The 26,357-nt window shown below is 35.9% G+C and overlaps 1 protein-coding gene across 8 annotated transcripts in view; it reads right to left on the reverse strand.

Annotated features, from left to right (window-relative positions):
* The window catches only part of LOC121386436 (multiple epidermal growth factor-like domains protein 10), a 63,832-nt gene that overhangs the window by 33,196 nt on the left and 4,279 nt on the right, over positions 1–26,357 (reverse strand). For 2 of the 8 annotated variants that reach the window (XM_041517331.1, XM_041517329.1), the window contains exons 2-13: positions 21,966–22,029; positions 19,977–20,000; positions 15,287–15,412; positions 14,482–14,607; positions 12,163–12,285; positions 11,553–11,642; positions 11,119–11,244; positions 9,689–9,811; positions 8,510–8,599; positions 8,047–8,172; positions 6,838–6,927; positions 6,375–6,500 (exon numbers count right to left, since the gene is read on the reverse strand). In XM_041517331.1, the coding sequence (XP_041373265.1) occupies positions 6,375–6,500; positions 6,838–6,927; positions 8,047–8,172; positions 8,510–8,599; positions 9,689–9,811; positions 11,119–11,244; positions 11,553–11,642; positions 12,163–12,285; positions 14,482–14,607; positions 15,287–15,412; positions 19,977–20,000; positions 21,966–22,020 (1,225 nt within the window). In that variant the 5' untranslated portion in view covers positions 22,021–22,029. The remainder of the gene's footprint in view (positions 1–6,374; positions 6,501–6,837; positions 6,928–8,046; positions 8,173–8,509; positions 8,600–9,688; positions 9,812–11,118; positions 11,245–11,552; positions 11,643–12,162; positions 12,286–14,481; positions 14,608–15,286; positions 15,413–19,976; positions 20,001–21,965; positions 22,030–26,357) is intronic. The other 6 variants (XM_041517330.1, XM_041517332.1, XM_041517333.1 and 3 more) reach the window with 6 other exon arrangements.

Consider the following 26,357-nt stretch of genomic DNA (forward strand, 5'->3'; position numbering starts at 1 on the left):
CACACCAGCATTATCTATTACTTAGTTCAAATCGGTCAATTTGATATTGGTAAGTCGTCTCCAATACGTGTATGTACTGATTATGAAACGTGTTATTATATTAGTAGACAATACATGCCTGTACATGTCTGTCCAGCCCATCCTGTCTCACACTGGCAACTTCCAGTCTTTTTATCACATGACGACCCTTTACAATTTCCACATTTCTTGCAAGACTGACCCCAATATCCATTTGCACAGACTAAGTATGAAAAGCAAAACATAATTATTACATTAATTAATGTAAAGAATTTTGACGGTTAGAAATGTGATTTCTAAATAGAAGTTAGCCAACGCTACTCTCTCTCTATCTCTGTCTCTGTCTCTCTCTCTCTCTCTCTCTCTCTCTCTCTCTCTCTCTCTCTCTCTCTCTCTCTCTCTCTCTCTCTCTCTCTCTCTCTCTCTCTCTCTCACACACACACACACGTAAAAATCAGAAACAAAGTTAAAGTTGTTTTGCTTAAAGACACCACTAGAACGCATTGATTTTTAATCATCTGCTATTGGATGTTGGTAATTTTGATCAATAGTATACGAGTGGATTCCGCAAAATTTTTGCATTACAAACAATTTATATCTTCTATATACCATCCCATGGTTGGAATAGATGCTAGAACATACACCACTGCATGGTCAGATGTGGGGGTTTGTTTATTATTGTTTTTCTTACTTTCGTTTTGTCTTGGTGAGTGTGTGCACGTGTGTGCATGCGTGCGCGCGCGTGCGTGTGTGTGTGTGTTACTGTTGGGTGTTTTGTGTCAGGGGTTTTTTTGGTGTGTTTCTTCTCTTTTTTTGGGGGTGGGGGGGGATAAACATTAAAGAAAATATATGAATTGTAAAACATGGTTTCTGTGACACTTAAAGATGTCATTCTGGTTTATTAAATAGTTGTGTCACAATTTCAGCTTTAATTTGACACATTTTGCAGTCTCATAGTAAAACAACCATATCTTTTTTGGTTGGTATCTACATAAAATAATTGGATATTTGCTATAGATCAAAAATTATAATATAGAAGGGAAATTATATTTCAAATATAACAGACAACGATTTTCATCACGATAACGGTTTTGGCATACAGATCATAAATAAAAATTAACATAATATTGTGTTGGTATAATTGTAGTAATATATAGCAGTTGATGCTAACATTGGTATATAACTAAGTGTGCAAATGGTAAATGTGATAAAAGATTCAATTCAGTATGTTAATACACACGTATTTGTTTACCACGTAATACATGCTACAATATGTTGTAGTATATAATAACCATGTATATATGATTCAGAATATATGATGAATAGCATCTTTTTTTGTTATTCATAAATGTCTTAATCCGTAGAGTGCTGCAGACGTGTATACATGCTATAGGTCATGTATTATGACGTCGCATAGAACCGTTGTCCACGGTTTGACTGTTTTAATTTTTTTTGACATATGAAAACGTAAATGGATAATAGGTGCATGAAATCCTCAAAGATATAGACAACTGACAGGTAAGAATCGATGTTTATTGCAAATTCGAAAAAAAAAGAAGAAGATGCGTTTGCTTTTAATCTATGATGTTGCCGTTTTTATTCCTGAGTGTAGGCCTACCCACATGATAAAACGAACTGTACTATACATTGCTATATCACCAGAATCACAAGAACAGTGTAGCTTCACTTCAAAATATTATTCAAAGGTAGTTATATGAAACACGTTTTACTATAACGACCTGACGACGTCTGGTACCCAAAAGGACATTCGCGCCATTTTCGACAGCTGATCACGTGATGTCATTGTTGACCTCGTTTCCCCTTTCCCAATCAATTCTTAAAAAATTATTTGTTGATGTTATACCAGATGCTATAAAACAGTTGATAGTTATTACAAAAAAAAATGATCATTTGACAGCACAAGTACCACTTCCTTTTATCACGAAAGATGTCAGTAGCGCCAGTCTATCAACGAATATCAGAGCTGTGTTGTTTTATTTTTATTTTGGGTTTTTTATTCTTTCTTTCTTTTTATTATTTTTTGGTTTTTAGTTTTGTTTGGATGTACATGCATTATTAATTCATTACGTTATTATTGTTATACTTCATAAAAAAAAATATAAAAAAATCACTAAACTCTCTGGTATGGTAATGCAGTATAATTTTGCATGCGACTTACAGGCCTATATCGCTATTCAGAATGATGAATTGTCTAAACAAAAATAAATAATCATAATAATTGTTTTGGTTGCACTAATAAAGGTGAACTGCATTTACTCTCGATACTGTTTCTCTCCCCAACCCCCATCATATCACTCTTACATTAAACCAAACTACCGGTAGGTTCTGTATTCTCAGAAGTTCGGGGAGGCTGATAGGACCGCAGAGGGGATTGCTTTGAACTTCCTTAATTTTAGGAATCAATCACAAAATCCGAACATGACATGTCACTCATATAATTATAGAGCGGCAAGGCGCTGCATTTGCATTAGTCCAGTAGATGTGGCTATGCTTGTATACAGGCAGTTGTTAAATTTCTTTCGCAGCGACCTGTTTCTAAAGATCTAAGTGAAGCCTGTCCATCCTCATGATACAGGTTTTAGGTGAACATGTCAAATTGACTGCAGTAAAATCACGAAAAAACGTTCTTTTACAAAATTATGTACAGTGACCTTGATATTTGACTCTGTTACTTTCAAAGTCGTTCTAAAACTACTCTTTACATGAGGAGTCTGTGGTGTTCGTTCTCAATGATTTCAACAGCAATGCATAGAAATCTAATATACATGTTTTACTGACATTGACTTAAAATCATTTAGCACGTGATAGTGATATCTGTTGAATGGTTTGGAAAATAACCTACTTTGAATTTTTTGTTTTGATAACTTTGGTAACTTTTAGTAACTTTGACCTTTGACCTAATGACTTAAACCCAATATATGTGGCTATCTAGCACTAAGGTCATGCAGCATACAAATGAAGTCAGTTTATTACATGGGGGTGGGGTGGGGTGGTGGGGTGGTGGACAACCCAACTTGGGGATGGGGCAACTCACACTATGTATGTATGTGTGTATGATTTATAAAATTTAATAAACACAAGTTAATTAGGGGGCGTGACTGTGTCACACACACACATACACACAGACACACACATCCATACACACACACACACACACACACACACACACACACACACACACACACACACACACTGGTTTGTTAAGTAGTTTGGTAGTGACAATGAGACAAATATGAACTTGCCCTTTGACCGGGTGACCCCCAAAAGCTAGATCGTCATAAAGTAGAAGTTTGATGTTAGTTTGTTAAACAGTTTTAGGAAATACATTGTCAATTTGTCTCCTTCACCTTTGATCTTGAGACCCTGAAACAAGGCAAAATATGGATCTGCTTAGCATAATGGTCATGATGTAGAAGTTTGCGGTCAATTTCTTGAATGGTTCCATAAGAAATAATTGATTCTTTCTCTTCATTGTGACCTTGACATTTGACCTGGTTGCATAGTAGAAGATTTAAGTCAATTTAAGGCTGTTGTGAGAATTGTTCTCATAAATGCCCAACAATTACCCCTTTGTATGTGACCGTGACCTTTGATCTGATAATATATTACCTACAAAGTAATATGTGCATTAGTTAGTTTGCCTAGTTTGAAGTTCATATAATAGAAGTTTACAGTAAATTTCTTAAACAGTTCCATCAGAAATACATTGACAATTGATTCTTTCTATTCATTGTGACCTTGACATTTGACCTGGTGACCCGAAAAGCAAAATATAGATTGGTGATGCATAGTAGAAGTTTTAGGTCACTTTGTTTAACAATGTTTGTAAGAGGTTTCTTAGAAATGCTCAACAGTTGCGTCTTTTTGTGAGAATGCCCAATAACTGCCTCTTTTGTGTGTGACCTTGACCTTTGACATGATAATATATGACATACAAAGTAATATGTGCATTAGTTAGTTTGTGGAGTTTGAAGTTCATAAGTTAGAAGTTTTACGATCAATTTCTTAAACGGTTCCATAAGAAATATATTGACAATTGATTCTTTCTATTCATTGTGACCTTGACATTTGACCTGGTGTCCCGAAAACCATAAATATAGATTGGTGATGCACAGTAAAACCGGCCTCGGTGGCGTAGTGGTTAAGCCATCGGACTACAGGCAGGTAGGTACAGGTTCGCAGCCCGGTACCGGCTCCAACCCAGAGCGAGTTCTTAACGGCCCAATGGGTAGGTGTAAGGCCACTACACCCTCTTCTCTCTCACTAACTACTAACCAACTAACAATTAACCTACTGTCCTGGACAGACAGCCCAAATAGCTGAGGTGTGTGCCCAGGGCAGCGTGCTTGAACCTTAATTGGATATAAGCACGAAAATAAGTTGAAATGAAATGAAATGCACAGTAAAACATTTAGGTCAGTTTGTTTAACAATTTTTGTAAGAAGTTTTGTGAGAAATGCCCAACAGTTGCATCTTTTTTGTGAGAAATGCCCAACAATTGCCTGTTTTTGTGTGACCTTGACCTTTGACCCGACAACCTATGATCTACAAAGTAATATGTGCATTAATTAGTTTGCCTAGTTTGAAGTTCATAAGTAAGACGTTTGAAGAAATTTCTTAAATGATTTACTATGTAATCCAATGGAAACTACTGTTTTCATTATTGACTACCGTATAACCGGAAATTTTCGTGGTCTTAATTTTTCGTGGTTTGGGGTATAAAAACATTTCAAGGTTTCTTATTTTCGTCGTTTGCCAAATCTAAATTTAAAGTGATTTTATTTTCGAGTTTTAGCAAGTCTAGTTGCGAGAATACTTCCTATTGTTTATTAAAGTTTCACCTCGGCTGCCAGTTGTTCGATACCACCGACGTGTAAAGGTAAACAATAGAACAGTCACCTGTAGCCTAATTGGCCACTGTGATACCCGGCATGCTATTCGACAGACAACTGATCACAGTCTTTGATTTCGTGTAAAGCCAATTACAACGTATGTGTGAATAAACCACTTAAGGACGCCATGAAGTCTGAGTTTACCACATGGTATTCAAAGCAGGTTTCCCTGGCTATGAAAGACGGCGAAGTTGTAACAGATATCAAGATCGAAATGCGTACTTCGGCGATAAAACCAATTCATGCAAGGTGGATTATGAAAGTTATGGCAGAATTAAAAATACACCAGGAAATGTTGAAATCACCATTCATCCACCCCAGAATCACTGATGCAGTGCGGGCGGACATTGACAAAAACAATATACGAACTTTAAAAATATTTCATTATATTCTACAAAAAGTGAGATTCACGCAATGACTTTTTTTTAATTCTAACTTGCTGTCTTGACTATACTATTCTCTTGTCGTATCCGATAGACGGCGCATGACAGGAAATAAAATGTTCCGGTAAATTGTAAGCGTGTTATGGTTTTCACAATAAATATTTTAGATAGAATTTGTAGATTTTTTCAAATATTTTCAAGGATTTATATTTTCGATGCTGTCTACTTACCCTCGAAACCCACGAAAATAAAAATCCTCGAAAATTTCCTTTGACCTTTGACCCCAGGACCTTAATATTAATCAGATGCATTCTTGTTTTATAAGGGTCTGTTTAACTGATAGAGAATTATAATAACATTATTCAATGATGTTGGTAAAAGTAAATCTGCTTCAATTTTATTTTGCAGTGGTTACCATAGTAACAGATGATTAAAATTACAAGCATTATATTAATTTAAGGACATTTAATATTCTTAATGTGTGTGTAATTTGAAGAATAATTAACAAAAAAATGTAGCAACAGTAACACTTTTAAACCTGTAGTTAATGCCACAAATTATGATGAAACAAAACTGACAGTACTGATCATTCCTTGCCATTTTTTTGTCAAATAAAGGTGTTTTCTTCGGGGAAAATCCATTAAAATTATCAATATAGTTAATAAATAAAGACATAGTCTTATATTACAAGAGATTAATTAATGTTTAAAAAATGATTTATTAAGTAGTATCAAAGAACAAATCTTTTGAACTTTGTACTTGTTGCCATGGTAACATCAATAAAATAATTTATTTTAAAATATTGTAGTAAAGTAGCCAGTCCATTTCAGAATATGTGTGTATATTTTCATTTCAATATGCCAAAAATTAAAAGAGATATCATTAAAAAATATATGATAGGTCAAATTCTTCAAAATTGTTTAAAAACAATGCAGCCTGATAAGGGTTAATATCAAACGTGAGAATACTTCAGTCTGATGCTAATGCAGTATCTCAGAATTAATGTGTGTTGGGTATACATTATATAGTACTGTACAATGCATCAATAACGAATACCAACCTGTACATTTTGGCGGAGCCCATCCAGACTTGCATGTGCATCTTCCAGAACCTTTGTCACATTTAGATCCTTTACAGTTACCACATTTGCTAGAGCAAGACTGTCCCCAAAAGCCATCTGCACATGCTGTAATAAAACAAAAATTAGAAATGTTAACTACCATCATCATTTTGTGTACCATAAAATGGAATATAAAAATGAAACATTAAACCCCAAACAACTCACCCAACACAAGCAACAATAAAATACACCCGCAACACCCAAAACAAAAAGAAAGAAAGAAAAAAACACACAAAAACCAACAACCGGAAACTTAAAATAATGTTGTCAGTGCTTTATTCAAGAAGTGATTAACTCAGTTTTAGTAAAAGGTCAATTATATGATTTGATATCGGCAAATCGTTTGCAATACGTGTATATTCTGACTATGAAGCGTGTTATTAGATTAGTAACCAATACATACATGTACAACGTCCAGTCTGTTTATTACAGGAAGACCCTTTACAATCTCCACATCTCTTGCACGACTGACCCCAATATCCATCTGCACAGTCTAAGTATGTAAAGTAAAACACATTTATTACAATAATTAATGTTAAGCATTTTGACGGTTAGAGATGTGCTTTCTAAATGTATAAAAGTCAGCCAAAACTACACACACGCACAAACACACACACTCTCTCTCTCTCTCTCTCTCTCTCTCTCTCTCTCTCTCTCTCTCTCTCTCTCTCTCTCTCTCTCTCTCTCTCTCTTTCTCTCTCTCTCACACACACACCAGCAGTATCTATTACATACGTCAAATCGGTGAAGGGAGGGACATCAGTGCCCCCCAACTATTGAGATTACCGACGTATGTTTAGAGTTCTGCAATGAACGATATTTAGGCTTTCTGGTGTTCCTCTTACAAAACGTTACCAAATGTATGTAGCGCATTCTGATACTAGAATACTCTTGAAGTAGGTGTTGCGTGTTTCATTATACATGTACACTATATCAGTAATAAAAAGCTACCTGCACATATAATTGGAGCCCAACCCGTCTAACACTACAATTTCCAGGGGTTTTTTCATAGTTTTATTAAAAGGTCAATTACATAGTTTGATATTGGTAAGTCGTCTCCAATAATGTTTCGGTGTGTGTGCTGGCGTGTGTCTGTATGTATGTTGCTGTTGGGTGTTTTGTTTCAGGGTTTGTAAAATATGATTTCTGTGACACTCAACGACGTCAATAGGGTTTATTAAATAGTTGTGTCACAATGTCAGCTTTAATTCGACACATTTTGCAGTCTCATAGTAACACAATCAAATATTTTTAGGTCGGTATCTAAATAGAAAAATTGAATATTTGATATGGATCAAAAATTGTAATATAGAAGGGAAATTTTATTTCAAATATAAGTGCAAACAACGATTTTCATCACGATAACGGTTTTGGCATACAGATCATAAATAAAAATTACCACGTAATACATGCTACGATTTATATACTATATGATAACCATGTATATATGATTCAGAATATGTGATGAATAGCATCTTTTTTCTTATTTAGAAATGTCTTAAGATCAAACGTGAGAATATTTCAATCTGATACAAATGCGTTATCTCAAAATTAATGTGTGTTGGGTATACATTATATAGTACTGTACAATGCACCAGTAACGAATACCAACCTGTACATTTTGGAGGAGCCCATCCAGACTTGCACGTGCATTTTCCAGCAGCTTTGTCACATTTAGATCCTTTGCACTTACCACATTTGCTAGAGCAAGACTGATCCCAAAAGCCATCTGCACATGCTGTAATAATACAAAAATTATAAATGTTAACTACCATCATCATTTTGTGTACCACAAAATGTTATATAAAAATGAAACATTAAACCCCAAACAACTCACCCAACACAAGCAACAATAAATACACCCGTAACACCAAAAAGAAAAAGAAAGAAAGAAAAAACACACACACAAACAAACAACCGGAAACTTAAAATAATGATGTCAGTGGTTTATTCAAGACGTGATTAACTCAGTTTTAGTAAAAGGTCAATTACATGATTTGATATTGGTAAATCTTCTACAATACGTTTATATTCTGACCATGAAGCGTGTTATTATATTAGTAACCTATACATACATGTACAATGTCCATTCTCTTTATTACAGGAAGACTCTTTACAATGTCCACATTTCTTGCAGGACTGACCCCAATATCCATCTGCACAGTCTAAGTATGGAAAGCAAAACACATTTATTACAATAATTAATATTAAGCATTTTGACGGATGTGCTTTTTTAATGTATAAAAGTCAGCAAACACTGCACACACACACACACACACACACTCTCTCTCTCTCTCTCTCTCTCTCTCTCTCTCTCTCTCTCTCTCTCTCTCTCTCTCTCTCTCTCTCTCTCTCTCTCTCTCTCATACACACACACACACACACACACACACACACACACTATACATCACATACACATAATAACAAAGAGCACATTCATATTTTAATCATCAACTATTGGATGTTGGTCATTTTGACAAATAGACTACGACAGGAAACCCACTACATTTTCCCACTGGAAGTAATTGTAATGATCTATGTACCATCCCACAGAGAGGATAGCACATACCATGGACTTTGAAATACCAGTCGTGGAGCACTGGCTGGATTGAGATATACCAAAACGGGCCCACCGTTGGGTATAATCACAAACAGACACGTACACACACAAAAAACCAGACACAAACAAACAAACGGGCATGGACAGACGCAATCGCACATAATCACTCACTTGTGAACGCACACATAACAGACACATAATACACACACAAACACGCACACACATACGCACAAACACACACGAACGCACACACACCAGCAGTATCTATTACATACGTCAAATCGGTGATGGGAGGGAGATCAGTGCCCCCCAACTATTGAGATTACCGACGTATGTTTAGAGTTCTGCGATGAACTATTGAGATTACCAACGTATGTTTAGAGTTCTGCGATGAACGATATTTAGGATTTCTGGTGTTCCTCTTACAAAACGTTACCAAATGTATGTTAGCGCTTTCTCATACTAGAATACTCTTGAAGTAGGTGTTGCATGTTTCATTATACATGCACACTATATCAGTAATGAAAAGCTACTTGCACATATAATTGGGACCCAACCAGTCTAGCACTTCCAGGGGTTTGTTTTCATAGTTTTATTAAAAGGTCAATTACATAATTTGATATTGGTAAGTCGTCTCCAATACGTGTATGTACTGATTATGAAACGTGTTATTATATTAGTAGCCAATACATACCTGTACATGTCTGTCCAGCCCATCCTGTCTCACACTGGCAACTTCCAATCTTTTTATCACATGAAGACCCTTTACAATTTCCACATTTCTTGCAAGATTGACCCCAATATCCATTTGCACAGACTAAGTATGAAAAGCAAAACACAATTATTACATTAATTAATATAAAGCATTTTGACAGTTAGAAATGTGTTTTCTAAATAGAAGTTAGCCAACGCTACTCTCTCTCTCTCTCTCTCTCTCTCTCTCTCTCTCTCTCTCTCTCTCTCTCTCTCTCTCTCTCTCACACACACACACACACACACACACATAGACACACACACACTCGCGCACGCGCAATAATCACAAAGTTAAAGTTTGTTTGGTTAAAGACACCACTAAAACTCATTGATTTTTAATCATCTCCTGTTGCATGTTAGTAATTCTGATAAATAGTCTACGAGTGGATTTCGCTACATTTTTACATTACAAGCAATGTATATCTTCTACGTACTCTCATGGTGGGACTAGATGCTAGAACACACAACATTGCATGGTCAGATGTGGGGTTTGTTTATTACTGTTTTTCATACTTTCGTTTTGTCTTGGTGTGTGTGTACACGTGTGTGTGTGTGCGTGCGTGCGCGTGTGCGTGTGTTACTGTTCGGTGTTTTGTTTCAGGTTTTTGTTGTTGTGTTTTTCTTTTTCTTAAACAACCGGCCTCGGTGGTGTCGTGGCAGGCCATCGGTCTACAGGCTGGTAGGTACTGGGTTCCGATCCCAGTCGAGGCATGGGATTTTTAATCCAGATACCGACTCCAAACCCTGAGTGAGTGCTCCGCAAGGCTCAGTGGGTAGGTGTAAACCACTTGCACCGACCAGTGATCCATAACTGGTTCAACAAAGGCCATGGTTTGTGCTAACCTGCCTGTGGGAAGCGCAAATAAAAGATCCCTTGCTGCCTGTCGTAAAAAGAGTAGCCTATGTGGCGACAGCGGGTTTCCTCTAAAAACAGTGTCAGAATGACCATATGTTCGACGTCCAATAGCCGATGATAAGATAAAAAATCAATGTGCTCTAGCGGCGTCGTTAAATAAAACAAACTTTACTTTCTTCTTAAACATGACAGAAAATATATGAATTGTAAAACATGATATCTGTGACACTTAATGACGTCATTCGGGTTTATTAAATAGTTGTGTCACAATTTCAGCTTTAATTTGACACATTTTGCAGTCTCAAAGTAACACAACCATATATTTTTAGCTTGGTATCTACATACTAAAATTTGATATTTCCTATGGATAAAAAATTATCTTTTTCTTATTCATAAATGTCTTAAGATCAAACGTGAAAATACTTCAATCTCATGCTAATGCGGTATCTCAAAATCAATGTGTGTTGGGTATACATTATATAGTACTGTACAATGCACCAATAACGAATACCAACCTGTACATTTTGGCGGAGCCCACCCAGACTTGCATGTGCATCTCCCTGTACCCCCGTCACATTTAGATCCTTTACAGTTAACACACTTGTTAGAGCAAGACTGACCCCAAAAGCCATCTGCACATGCTGTAATAAAACAAAAATTATAAATGTTAACTACCATCATCATTTTGTGTACGATAAAATGGAATATAAAAATGAAACATAAACCCCAAACAACTCACCAGACACCCAAAAGAAAAAGAAACAAACAAACAAAAAAACACAAACAAACAACCGGAAACTTAAAATAATCCTGTCAGTGGTTTATTCAAGAAGTGATTAATTCAGTTTTAGTAAATGGTCAATTACATTATTTGATATTGGTAAATTGTCTCCAATACATGTATATTCTGACTATGAAGCGTGCTATTATATTAGTAACAAATACATACATGTACAATGTCCAGTCTGTTTATTACACGAAGACCCTTTACAATCTCCACACCTCTTGCAAGACTGACCCCAATATCCATCTGCACAGCCTAAGTATGTAAAGCAAAACGCATTTATTAGAATCATTAATGTTAAGCATTTTGACAGTTAGAGATGTCCTTTCTAAATCTATACCAGTCAGCCAACACTACACACACACTCACAAACACACTATAAATCACATACACATAATAACAAAGTTAATGTTCGTTTGCTTAAAGACACCACTAGAAGGCATTGATTTTTAATCATCAGCTATTGGATGTTGGTAATTTTGATAAATAGTCTACGAGTGGATTCCGCTACATTTTTCCATTATAAGCAAAGTATATCTTCTATATACCGTCCTATCGTTGGACTAGGTGCTAGAACACACATTTCATGGTCAGATGTGGGGTTTCTTTATTATTGTTTTTCATACTTTCGTTTTGTCTTGGTGTGTGTATGCGTGTGTGTGCGTGTGCGTGTGTGTGTGTTACTGTTAGAGGTTTTGTTTCAGGAATGTTTTGTTTCGAAATGTATGTTAGCGCATTCTCATAATATAATATTATATTAGTAGCCAATACATGCCTGTACACCTCTGTCCAGCCCATCCTGTCTCACACTGGCAACTTCCAGTCGTTTTATCACAGGAAGACCCTTTACAATGTCCACATTTCTTGCAAAACTGACCCCAATATCCAATTGCACAGACTAAGTATGAAAAGAAAACACAATTATTATATTAATTAACGTTAAGCATTTTGACGGTTACAAACATGTTTTCTAAATGTATAGAAGTTAGCCTATACTACTCTCTCCCAGGCTGACCAGTGCACTGGCTGGATTGAGATATAGCCAAACGGGCTGACCAGCGAGAATAATCACAAACAGACACGTACGCACACAAAAACATACACGCACAAACAAACGGGCACGGACAGACGCAATCGCACATAATCACACACTTGTGAACGCACACAACACACACACTATAAATCACATACACATAATAACAAAGTTAAAGTGTGTTTGGTTAAAGACACCACTAGAGCACATTGATATTTTAATCATTGGCTATTGGATGTTGCTCATTTTGACAAATAGTCTGCGAAGGGAAACCCACTATATTTTCCCATTGAAAGTAATTGATATGTTCTATCTACCATCGTGGTGCACTGACTGGATTGAGATATACCCAAACGGGCCCACCGTCGGGAATAATCACAAACAGACACGTACACACACACAAACATACACAAAGAAACAAACGGGTATGGACAGACGCAATCGCACATAATCACACACTTGTGAACGCACACATAACACACACATAACACACACACAAAGACACACACACGCACAAACACACACGAACACAAACGCACACACACACACACACACCAGCAGCATATATTTCATACGTCAAATCGGTGATGGGAGGGAGATCAGTGCCCCCCAACTATTGAGATTACCTACGCATGTTTAGAGTTCTGCGATGAACGATATTTAGGCTTTCTGGTGTTCCTCTTACAAAACGTTACCAAATGTATGTTAGCGCATTCTCATACTAGAATACTCTTTAAGTAGGTGTTGCGTGTTTCATTATACATGTACACTATTCCAGCGAGAATAATCACAAACAGACACGTACGCGTACAAAAACATACACAAGCAAGCAAACGTGCATGGACAGACGCAATCGCACATAATCACACACCATATCTTTTTAGTTTGGTATCTACATAGAAAAATTTCATATTTGCTATTGAATCAAAAATTATAATATAGAAGGGGAATTATATCTCAAATATAAGTGCAGACAACGATTTTCATCACGATAACGGTTTTGGCATACAGATCATAAATAACAAGTAACATAATATTATGTTGGTATAATTGTAGTAATACTTAGCAGTTGATGGTAACATTGGTATATAACTACGTGTACAAATGGTAAATGTGATAAGAGACTCAATTCAGTATGTTGATACACATGTATTTGTTTACCACGTAATACATGCTACGATTTGTATAGTATATAATAACTATGTATATATGATTCAGAATATGTGATGAATAGCATTATTTTTTCTTATTCATAAATGTCTTAAGATCAAACCTGATAATACTTCAATCTGATGCTAATGTGGTATTTCAAAATTAATGTGTGTTGGGTATTCTCTGTTTTTGTTTGTTTTGTTTTATTTGTGTGGGGGGTTTCGTGGGGTTTTTTTTATTTTATTATTTGTTTGTTTTTGTTTTTGTTGTTGTTTGTTTCTTGTTGTTTTTCGGGGGTTTTGGGGGGAGTAACCATTAATGAAATTATACCAATTGTAAAACATGATTTCTGCAACGTCATTAAGGTTTATTAAATAGTGTTGTGTAAAACAACCATATCTTTTCAGGTTGGTATCTACATAAAATAATTTGATATTTGCTATGAATACAAAAATGTTGATCTAGAATGGAAATTATATCCCAAATAAAAGTGCAGAGGACGATTTTCATCACGATAACGGTTTTGGCATATAGATAATAAATAAAAATGTACATAACATTGTGTTGATATAGGTATAGTAATATTTAGCAGTTCGCGATAACAGTGGTATATAACTACGTGTACAAATGGTAAATGTGATATGAGATTAGATTCATTATGTTAATACGCTGGTATTTGTTTACCACATAATATATGCTACGATTTCTATAGTATATAATAACCATGTATATATGATTCAGAATATGTAATGAATAGCATCTCTTCTTCTTCTTTTTTTGTTATTCATAACTGTCTTAAGATCAAATGTGAGAATATTTCAATCTCATGCTAATGCGGTATCTCAAAAGTTATGCGTGTTGGGTATTCATTATATAGTACTGTACAATGCATCAATAAAGAATACCAACCTTTACATTTTGGCGGAACGTATCCAGTCTGGCACGAGCAATCTCCAGTATCTTTGTCACATTGATATTTTTCACAGTAACCACATTTCAGAGTGCAATACTCACCCCAAAGGCCATCTGAACATGCTGTTAGAAAAAATAAATGTCAACTACCATCATCATTTTATGTAGGATAAAATGGAATATAAAAATGAAAAATTAAACACCGGGCAAAAATCACACAAGCAACAATAAAATACCCCCAACCCCACAAAGAAAAAGAAAGAAAGAACAAATCAAATAAACACACAAACAGACAACCAGGATGCTGTCAGTAGTTAATTTAAGAAGTGATTAACTCAAAATGAGTTTTAGTAAAAGATCAGTTATATGATTCGATATTGGTAAATCGTCTGCAATACGTGTATATGCTGACTATGAAGCATGTTGTTATATTAGTAACCAATACATATATGAATAACTCCGTTTATTACAGGAAGACAATGTCCACATATACAGCAGGGCACACCGTAATATCCATCTGCACATTCTAAGTATCTAAAGCAAAACACATTTATTACAATCATTAATGTTTAGTATTTCGACGGTTAGAGATGTGCTTTCAAAATGTATAAAAGTCAGTCAACGCTACACACTATCTCTCTCACACATACACGAACTCACACACACACATACACACACTATCTCTCTCTCTCTCTCTCTCTCTCTCTCTCTCTCTCTCTCTCTCTCTCTCTCTCTCTTCTCACACACACACACACAAACACACACACACACGCACACACACACATCAATAATGAATACCAACTTGTACATTCTGGCTGAGCCCATTCTAATTTGCACGTGCAACTTCCAAAAAATTTGTCACATTTATTTTCTTCACAGTTTACACATGGCTGAGTGCAGGACTCACCCCAAAAGCCATCTGGACATGCTGTAAGAAAAAAAATAAAAATAAATGTCAACTACCAGCATCATTTTATGTAGTATAAAATGGAATATAAAAATTAAAAATTAAACACCGAACAAAACTCACCCAATACAAGCAACAATAAAATATCCCCAACTCCCCAAAGAAAAAGAAAGAAAGAAAAACTATAATCTAGCAAGATTTTCTTGGCCAAACGTGCTCAAGATATCTTGAAATCAAAAAAATATATATATAACATTTATATATATATATATATATATATATATATATATATATATATATATATTTTTTTTTTTTTTTTTTTTTTTTTTTTTTTTTTTTTTTTTTACCGAATTGTGGTTTTCCCATTGATAATGAATTCAAGTCGTTCAACAAATTTAATCAGTGAGGCGTTTTGGAGAAAATAGTGTCGGTCTCGTCAACAGTTTGTATTTTCGTACAACCAGTCGAGCAAGTCACGTGACATTTCGTACACTCTCAAATTCTGTATTTTCCCGCAAACGAGACAGTGTACGTGTGGTATGCATTGGCTATTGATCAATCAAAACGCATGAAATGTATCTAAAAGTTAATAAATACATGTACAACGTACCCCACTCACCCCAATATTCATCTACACAGACTATGAAAAGCAAAACGCATATATTACCATCATGAATGTTAAGCATTTTGACGGTTAGAGATGTGCTTTCTAAATGTATATAAGTCGGCCAACGCTACACATACACACACACACACACACACACACACACACACACACACTGTGCAAAGCTGCATTCCCTGGAATATTTTTATTATTCAAGCATTTGGAATGGATGAACCAGTTCTATTTGGTACATAGAAGGTCCACCACATCGCTATAGTTTAGCAATGGTCGCTTATCCGCATTATCTAGGTCAAGTACAACGCAATGGCCAGCTTTGTTTCTCTTCATTTAGCGGGACACCAGTAGAACTGGGACTTTACGTGATTTGCGCAAGCGCTGAGCTTCTCACGTGATTTTGAACACATCTAACTGTCCTGATTGAGGGGTCGTCTCATATCTCCGAAACATATTTATATCCACAGAGGTATGGTACATCTTTCCAGGGGTCGGTGGGGGATTTGCCTAGAAATTTTGACAGTGGCCATCGGTTGGCATACGCGTTACATGTAAGGGGTATCAATAATTATGTAACGCTATATCAATACTATATGTTATTTCTATTCATTACTTAGACCTAAAGAGGTGTGGGGTGTTCATTGCATGGCCGGTCTAGGATCGATCCTCATCAGCGGGTTCGTTCCAGCCAGTGCGCCATGACTGGCATATAAAATGCCATGGCATGTGATACCCTGTCTGTGGGATGGTGCATATAAACGATTACTTGCTAAACAAAACAAAAAAAATGTAGTGGGTTTCCAAGGCGCGTGTGCAGGGATGTTAGCGGGGTTGGGGGTTACAGACTGTTACAGAAGTTTATATGGCGTCATGCTCTCCCAGAAAATATATTTCAATTTTGTTTAGCTTGGGCAGGTAAAGTGTTTCGACCCCCAATACCCTCCCCTTCACATATACACGTTTCCTCTCTAAGATTTTATGTCAAAATTACCAAATGTTTGACATCCAATAACCGATGACTAATAAATCAATTTGCTCTAACACTGATGTCGTTAAACAAAATAAACTAACTTTACCCTTTCAATACAAAATAATATTTATTTGAATGTGTTGATTATAACACTCGTAAAATTAAGAAGTGAAAACGTCCAATGTCTGCTTTAGTATATGTTATATATATATATATAATATATATATATATATATATATATATATATATATATATATATATATATACTCTTCAAAAAAAGAAACGCAAAGGGTACAAATGGGTTATAACTCCGATTTTATGTTTCCTACCGGTCCATGCTTTGTGAATATAAGGTCATTGCATGTCCCAAACACATTCCCACGGTTACATTCGATAAAACGCAGCTACTGTACAATAAAGTTCCAAAATGTGAATATTCGCAAAAACGCAGCCACGTGCAAACCATGTCACCACTGCACGTGCGTTGTCTGCACGTGCAACATGAACACCGACAGTATAAAAGTGCAGGGTGTTCGCTTGCCTGGCCTCTGTATCTGGCCGACAGTTGACAATCCAGGACATGCCACGTCTCAGTGAACCGCAGAGAAACAATGCCATCGGCCGACTAGACGCAGGCGAATCCAGAACGGCCGTTGCCAGGGCATTCCATGTGTCCCCAAGCACCATCTCCAGACTGTGGGACCGTTACCAGCAACATGGATCAACACGTGACCTCCCTAGATCCGGTCGACCACGGGTCACTACCCCCGGGCAGGACCGCTACATCCGGGTACGCCACCTTCGGGAACGATTGACTACTGCCACCTCCACAGCCGCAGCAATACCAGGTTTGCGCAGGATATCCGACCAGACCGTACGGAACCGCCTACGTGAGGTAGGAATTCGTGCCAGACGTCCAGTTCGAGGTGTCATCTTAACACCACAACACCGTCGACTCCGACTGCAGTGGTGCCAGATTCATCGACAATGGCCTCAACTGCGATGGAGACAGGTGTGGTTCAGTGACGAGTCCCGATTTCTGCTCCGACGTCATGATGGAAGATGTCGCGTGTATAGGCGTCGTGGTGAACGTTATGCGGCAAACTGCGTGCAGGAAGTGGACAGATTCGGCGGGGGTAGTGTCATGGTGTGGGCAGCCATCTCACACACTGGCAGAACTGACCTGGTCCACGTGCAGGGCAACCTGAATGCACAGGGCTACATTGACCAGATCCTCCGGCCACACATCGTTCCAGTTATGGCCAACGCCAACGCAGTGTTCCAACATGACAACGCCAGGCCTCACACAGCACGTCTCACAACGGCTTTCCTACAGAACAACAACATCCTTGGCCATCGATATCACCGGATTTGAACCCAATTGAGCATCTATGGGACGAGTTGGACCGACAGCGACAACCACAGCCCCAGACCCTGCCCGAGCTGGCAGCAGCCTTGCAGGCCGAGTGGGCCACCATCCCCCGGGACGTCATCCGTACTCTGGTTGCTTCAATGGGCAGGCGGTGCCAGGCAGTTGTCAACACACGCGGAGGCCACACCCGGTATTGACTCCAGATGACCTTGACCTTGGTGGTGTGTCCTATCACTTACTCACAATGGACTAGAGTGAATTGTGAACAATCCTGCAACATTTGGTAATTATCGGACTCACCATTCAATAATTAAATCAATTCTCCAAATGTTACGACAATGTGGTTTTGCGTTTCTTCTTTTGAAGAGTATATATATATATATATATATATATATATATATATATATATATATATATATATATATATATATATATATATATATATATATAATATACATGCTCAATGTGTTAGAAACTAAACTTTGAAAGTTCTATCAACACTTTATAAAATATTAATTCTGAAATAGGAAGGTACGATTGTCGATAACACGTTGGCAAGATCAAACCGGTTTTAACGAAAGATTCTAGTACCATATCCTCAACAGAATGTTCTTCGTACAGCTCAAGATTTCCGCAAACATACAGATTAACTCAAACTGACAATACGCTGTCGTTTGTGCTTTGCCGAGCAATGGCAACACAGGCGACGAATCGAGTGTATACTTTTGACGATGTCCGTTGATAGCGAACACACACAAGTTTTTTAAAAGTGCATTTAAGCTTGCATTTCATATTTGTACATGGTGTTATAATATGATAGCCAGAGACTGTAACTTTAATCATGGGCTGTTGGATGTTGGCAATTTTGATAAATAGTCTACGAGTAGAATCCCGCTACATTTTTCCATTAAAAGCAATGGATATATTTGTTTGTTTATTATGCATGCATGTCTTTGTTTACGTTTATTTGAATGAAATGATAAATGACAGCGATTTCCCGGAAGCGTTGAGTTAAATGCTTCCGGGTCTGAAAAGAAAGTACCAAAATTATGTGATCAGCCAATATAACATTTTATAATTATTAAAATTATAATTTACTTACATTTTCTTGATTAGAATATGAGTATCTGTAAATCCAATACATTTATTGTCATCCTAATGTATCGTAGTAGCTAAATATAGATTGGTTGAAAAAAACCAGAACGGAACTCTTACTATGGCTAAAACTCAGGCCAGTCCATTTAATTTCAGAACAGTATATGATTTTGTGCACATAGCGAAATGACCAAAGGGAACGTTGCAGCTATGTTACTAAACTTTTTCGAGACGGCTATCGACTGCGATGCTCATTTCAAACAGATTACTTTGCATCTTTCTCATGCAAACAATGTAGTCCTGTTATCTTATTATTTTCTTCCAAAAACAGTGACATGATTAGGAAACACGTATTTATAAAAAAAACAATTGACAAACAATTACAGCTTTTGTTGATATTGGTTTTGCATAACCGACAGACGAACGACAAAATCTTTCGTGCCAAATTATGTGCCCACCAAAAGTCTGAACGAACCAATACTCTCTACTGCTTTTTATCCTGGGTAATTACAAATTAATATAAACATACCTCGCCTCCAGCTTGGAATACCTCCTAGAAGAGAAAACAATTCATGGTCAGATGTGGGGTTTGTTTTGTTTGTTTGGTTTGGTTTTTTCATAGTTATTATTATTATTTTTTTATTTTTTTCTCTTGGTGTGTGTGTGTGTGTGTGTGTGTGTGTGTGTGTGTGTGTGTGTGTGTGTGTGTGTGTTTGTTATTCTTCAGAGGGTTTTTTTTTCAGGTATTTGTCTCTCTTTTTGTTTGTTTTGTTTTATTTGTGTGGGTTTTTTTTTTTTTTTTTTTTTTTTTTTGGGTGGGTGGGTATTATTAGTTTGTTTTTGTTGTTTTCTTTGTTGTTGTTTTTCGGGGGTTTTGTGGGGAGTAACCATTATACCAATTGTAAAATATATGACTTCTGCAACGTCATTAGGGTTTATTAAATAGTGTTGTGTCACAATTTTCGTTTTAATTTGACACAGTTTCCAGTCTTATAGTAAAACAGCCATATCTTTTCAGGTTGGTATTTACATAAAATAATTTGATATTTGCTATGAATAAAACAAATTTGATGTAGAATGGAAATTATATCCCAAATCACGATAAAGGTTTTGGCATATAGATAATAAATAAAAATTTACATACTATTGTGTTGATATAATTCTAGTAATATTTAGCAGTTCCCGATAACATTGGTATATAACTACGTGTACACATGGCAAACGTGATAAAAGATTAGATTCATTATGTTAATACACGTATTTGTTTACCACATAATATATGCTACGATTTCTATAGCATATAATTACCAAGAAAGAAATATTTTATTTAATGACGCACTGAACACATTTTATTTACGGATATATGTCGTCAGACATATGGTTAAGGACCACACAGATTTTGAGAGGAAATCCGCTGTCGCCACTTCATGGCCTACTCTTTCCTATTAGCAGCAAGGAAACTTTTATTTGCGCTTCCCACAGGCAAATTCAGCTTACTCATAAATGTGTAGTTAGTTAACAAAATTTGATGCAAGAAGGCAGCCGACTACGGGCATTGCCAATTTCCAAAATGGCCGCCGTTTAAAAGAAATTTAAAAAAATCTGCGATGGCCATATCTAGTCCAAAGACCTAGTTATACATATTATATTTAAAACAAAAGCAAGCTGACTAAATCACAAAATATTGCGCATTATGAAAAATAGAGTTTAAGTGCGCATGCGCGAAATGTGCGGGCCAAGCCTCATCACCACCTGAAAGGCAAATGGACTGCCGTGACATATGGCCCGTTTGTGGAGACTATTACCATTAAATATTTATAAAATGTATGAATCCCAATAGTGTACCCGTCATTTTTTCCCATAATCAAATTATTATTATTATGATTATTATTATATATTATTATTATTATTATTATATTATTCTTGTCGTTTGCATATATTATTTCGTACATGTTATACGAGCAAGAATATAAATGGCCCGCAAACAAAAATGCATATTATAAATTTATTACATGGATATATTCGATACAATCACAATAAACCCGTAAGACAGGGCCATTTGTCACGCCGAAATTGGCAGGTTGGGGAAACCTGTGACGTAATTTCTTAGCTGAGTTCTAATTGGTCAGATGCAACGTGCCAGCCCTTTCTCTCCTAGTTGTATTAACGATTTCGGAAATCAGCCATTAAGTATCAAGTAAATAATCATCATCTGCAAACGCCTGTAATGATTACAATTAACTACTAATAGATATGTTTAGCAGTATGAATATTCTATGTTATAGTGCATTCGTGTTACGAACACATGTCATGTCACATGCAGTGGGTAATATCTCAAGCCAGTTGTCCATACCTACAACTGGTAATCTGATTTGTTGACTGTAATGCCCATTGTCTAAGTTATTCTAAAACTAGAACTAAAGCTAGACGTTATAGTCTGCAGCTAAATTAAGTTCACGGGGAATACATGTCTGTGTCAGTGAGTATATGATAAACATATTCAATAATTGTACATTACCTATACCAGACGTGATGATAGTCAAGACAGCAACAAATAGGATTGATAACTTCATGTTTAGTGTCTATAAATAAAATAAATGCAATTTAGAATTTTATTTTAAAATAAACAACAGGATAAATGATTGTATGCATGAGTCAACAATAATACAGACAACGTTTATTTCCATTTGTACAGTCACGGCTGATAGTCACTGTCGCACTAACGTTTATTTCTGTCTGTACAGTCACGGTGGAAAGTTGGTTAATGATACTGCTGCTTGATGCGTCATCTTGACAGGAGGCCCCACTTAATTTGGTAAACAGAAAATATGGTGGAAATGCTCACTTGTGGAACTCACGGTGAGTCTTGAACATTTATTTTTTCTGGCTATAGTATATAAAACAGATGCTCTTTAAACTACTGCCTTTCTGATTGGGAACTGTTGTACAACAGTCACGGCAACGCGCACGTTGGAAAAGAAAATTGAAGCAAACCTAGTCATTTCTTAATAAAATATTGATCATTTTCGAGTTCAAAGGTAACATATATTTGGCATATTAATCACTAATACACACACTACAGTACAGGAAGAAACTATTGAAAGGGGCTGCTGCCGGGTTTCTTCCTGTGATGCGTGTATCAATGGTTAATATACTCTTCAAAACAATAGAGGAATGTAAGACATAACAGCCAATTAAGGAAGTATTAAGAAGTATCACTATCTATTTGCTAATCATTATAATAAAATTACAAAGCAGTTTTAAATTATACTAATACAATTATTAAGTACCTCGACTCACCAGGGTCCCATGCTAACTGGCAAATAACCTTTGAATCATGCCCTCGGACCCCCCAAATACCTCGCGACTTCTGCGCTCGTTCAATTGCCCCCCCCCCCCCCCCCCCCCCTCCCCAATAAGGGCCTGTCATTGTGTATGTCTACTCTACTATAGCATTTTCCATTATTTATCGTATAGAAAAGTGCACTATTACATGGTGTCTGTGTCAAAATTTCATTGCTTTTTGTACCAATCACGTGTGGATTTTTTTTTCAAAATATCTATAGTCTATCTCACGGTAAACGCCTTTTTTCATACTCTGAAATTTACTACAAGTTATTTATTTCTGAGCCGATTGATTTATAAATTGAATACAAAAACAATATTTTTAATTGTTTTATTTCCAAAACATTTTTACTTTTCTTCTTACGTCAAACTAAACTAATAATATTTATAAAATACATTTTTATACAATGATGGGACGGACTTCGCCTGAATAATCCGGCTATAGGCCAGTCACTCTAAGACAAAAAATGGCCTAACCCACCACAAATTGCAAGATGTTTTAAAGTGACGGGTTTTTTTTTAAACCTTGGACCCACATAAGTAATATAGTAAAATTCTACTCAAAAATAATGAGAGGAACATTGTTTATTTTCAGTTTCTAAATGTATCATTGTATACCTTTTTGTACTAGATTTGACCATATTTATAAAACATGCTTAATAACAACCCTTATATTTGGTATTTAAAAAATGGAAACTCATTTTATTTTACATAATTCATGGATGCTGTATCCAAAAATAAATGTTGCCAACTGATCTTTTGATTATTTATCTCTAAAAATTCAAGATGGCCGCCAAATATATACACACACACACCCCAAAAAAAACTAAATAATAAAAAAAATCTAATATTCAGGATTTTATATGGGGTACATTTATAATATTATAGGCTACTTTTATGTATTTTGTATCAGAAAAACATTCTCTTTGTACATGCACTGCTGGGTTGTGACACAATATCAAGAAAAATCCGCTAAAATACACTTTTGGGAATTTGTTTTATATGTGTTTAGGAAATACAAAAAATACAACAACAAAAAATATATATATATATATATATATATATATATATATATATATATATATATAAATTCTGCAAAATATATAAATTATATAAGCCATTTTCATTGATTCGTTGACTCACTTATTTATGTATTTGTTCATTTTATGTTATAGCCTACTAGGCATGCATCAGCCAATGGTGAGAAGTACTGACAACTGTCTTCAGGTGTGTGTGTGGGGGGGGGGGGGGGGGGGGGTGTATGTACATGTCAGTGTGTGTGGCGTGGAGAGAGAGAGAGAGAGAGAGAGAGAGAGAGAGAGAGAGAGAGAGAGAGAGAGAGAGAGAGAGAGAGAGAGAGATAGAGAGAACTAGCTGAAGTAATTATTTTAAAGCATAAAATATGGTGCTGGTAAGATAATGTAACCCCTAAACAATTTGTTATCATTATTAAAGCATAGATTTGATAAAAGTAAAACTATCTAGGTACGTAATAAATCCTATCATTTGTAAACATAAAATAATAATAATAATTTTTAAAAATAAATAAATAAATAAAACAGTGCTCTATAAACTTATATTGTGACATGCTGTCAATTTTTTTTTTTTTTTTACCTTGGTGAAGCGGATGATGTGTTCTTTTTCTTTAAAAAACAAAAAAAAACCCAAACAAACAACCCCCCCCCCTCCCCACCCCAAAAAAAAAGTACCCCCCCCCCCCCCCACCCCCCTCATAACAAACGCCAGTTATTACCCAGATCAATTGATTATCATATTATAGTGTCATATTTGTAAAATTTTGTTCCAAGGTACATGGCACATGGCATATAAGTTGTGGTTTACTCTGGTTGTGAACCCAGGTACATCTAAATTGAGGATATACAGCTGGACAAAGTTCAAGCAAGGTGTTGAATGTCTGCCTTTTTGGAACCTTCTAAGATTCATAAAGTTATTAAGTCAATGACAGTGACTCGGGTTTTGTTTTGTTACAAGATGATAACTGATATGAAAAATATTTCAACCCAAATGGTTCATGATGTTGATAACAGAGCTATTATATACTAATAATACATTTACTTTTAAAGAGCTGTAAATGATATATGAATGAAATTTAAATGAAAAGTAATAAATAAATGTGAACTTTCTGATTTACATGCTCTGTTAACACAAAATGATATTCATAGTTTACATTTTACAGACATCTTCATTTTGAATTTTAAAATTAAATCAATATACAAAAGGAAAATAATGTTACAGTTAGATGATTATAATTAAGAACTACAGTGCAAAACAATTCATAAAATAAAGACAAATTAAACAAAATAATTATGAAAAATACATGAAATTGTTTTAAAATTTAATCTGAGAAAGAATTAAAAATAATTTTAAGTAATAATTTTGTTCATGTACAAATTGAGTAACTTTTAATTACATGTCACCCAATTTAATTAACAATTTAAGATGGGTTTATTTTAAGTTATCTACACTTGGTTTATTTACTTCTACACTATACATGCTTCACTCTTCACAATTTGTAAGGTGAACAAAGTATAAATATTACTTTGAATTGTTGTTGTTTGTTGTGTATTTCAGTGTATGCTCTGTTTGGCAATATGTACTGATTGAAAGAAATAAGGGATCACACCAACACTTACAGGAGATAGTGACTGCAACAAAAACACGCATCTATTGTGTCAGCATGTTGACTGTGTTACTGTCACCCAGTCTCACATTCCTGTCATTCAGTGACTCCCACATTACATCTTCGTACTTTATACAGACATTAGGACGATAACAGTATTCAATACTAAGTGTTCCCTTATTTCTTTCTCTGTATAGTTTGTATATCATGTACAAAACGTCATTTATTTTTATGGTATTTCAAGTTCCAACATGGGATAGAGTATATATACGTGTAACATTGAATTAAGTGTCTATGTATTAAAAGTGTAAATACTAGTAGTCAACATTACTACTTATTTAAGATAGTTGGTTTGACGAACTAATGTTATTACATTCGGTATAGTAAAGGAAATCAAATCTCTGTAGAGCTGACTGAAAGCAAAAAAAGAAAGAAATGTTTTCTTTAACGACGCACTCAACACATTTTATTTACTGTTATATGGCGTCAGACATATGGTTAAGGACCACACACATTTTCAGAGGAAACCCGCTGTAACCACTTCATAGGCTACTCTTTCCGATTAGCAGCAAGGGATCTTTTATTTGCACTTCCCACAGGCAGGATAGCACAAACCATGGCCTTTGTTGAACTAGTTATGGATCACTGGTCGGTGCAAGTGGTTTACACCTACCCATTGAGCCTTGCGGATCACTCACTCAGGGTTTGGAGTCGGTATCTGGATTAAAAAACCCAGGCCTCGACTGGGATCCCAACCCAGTACCTACCAGCCTGTAGACCGATGGCTTAAACACGACGCCACCGAGGCCAGTGACTGACAGAAAGCAATGACAAATCAATGATACGGGGCGGGACGTAAGCCATGGTAAAGTGCTCACTCGATGCGCTGTCGTTTTCGGATCGATCCATGTCAGTAGACCCATT

The sequence above is a fragment of the Gigantopelta aegis genome, chromosome 12, assembly GCF_016097555.1.
Source record: "Gigantopelta aegis isolate Gae_Host chromosome 12, Gae_host_genome, whole genome shotgun sequence".
NCBI lineage: Eukaryota > Metazoa > Mollusca > Gastropoda > Neomphalida > Peltospiridae > Gigantopelta > Gigantopelta aegis.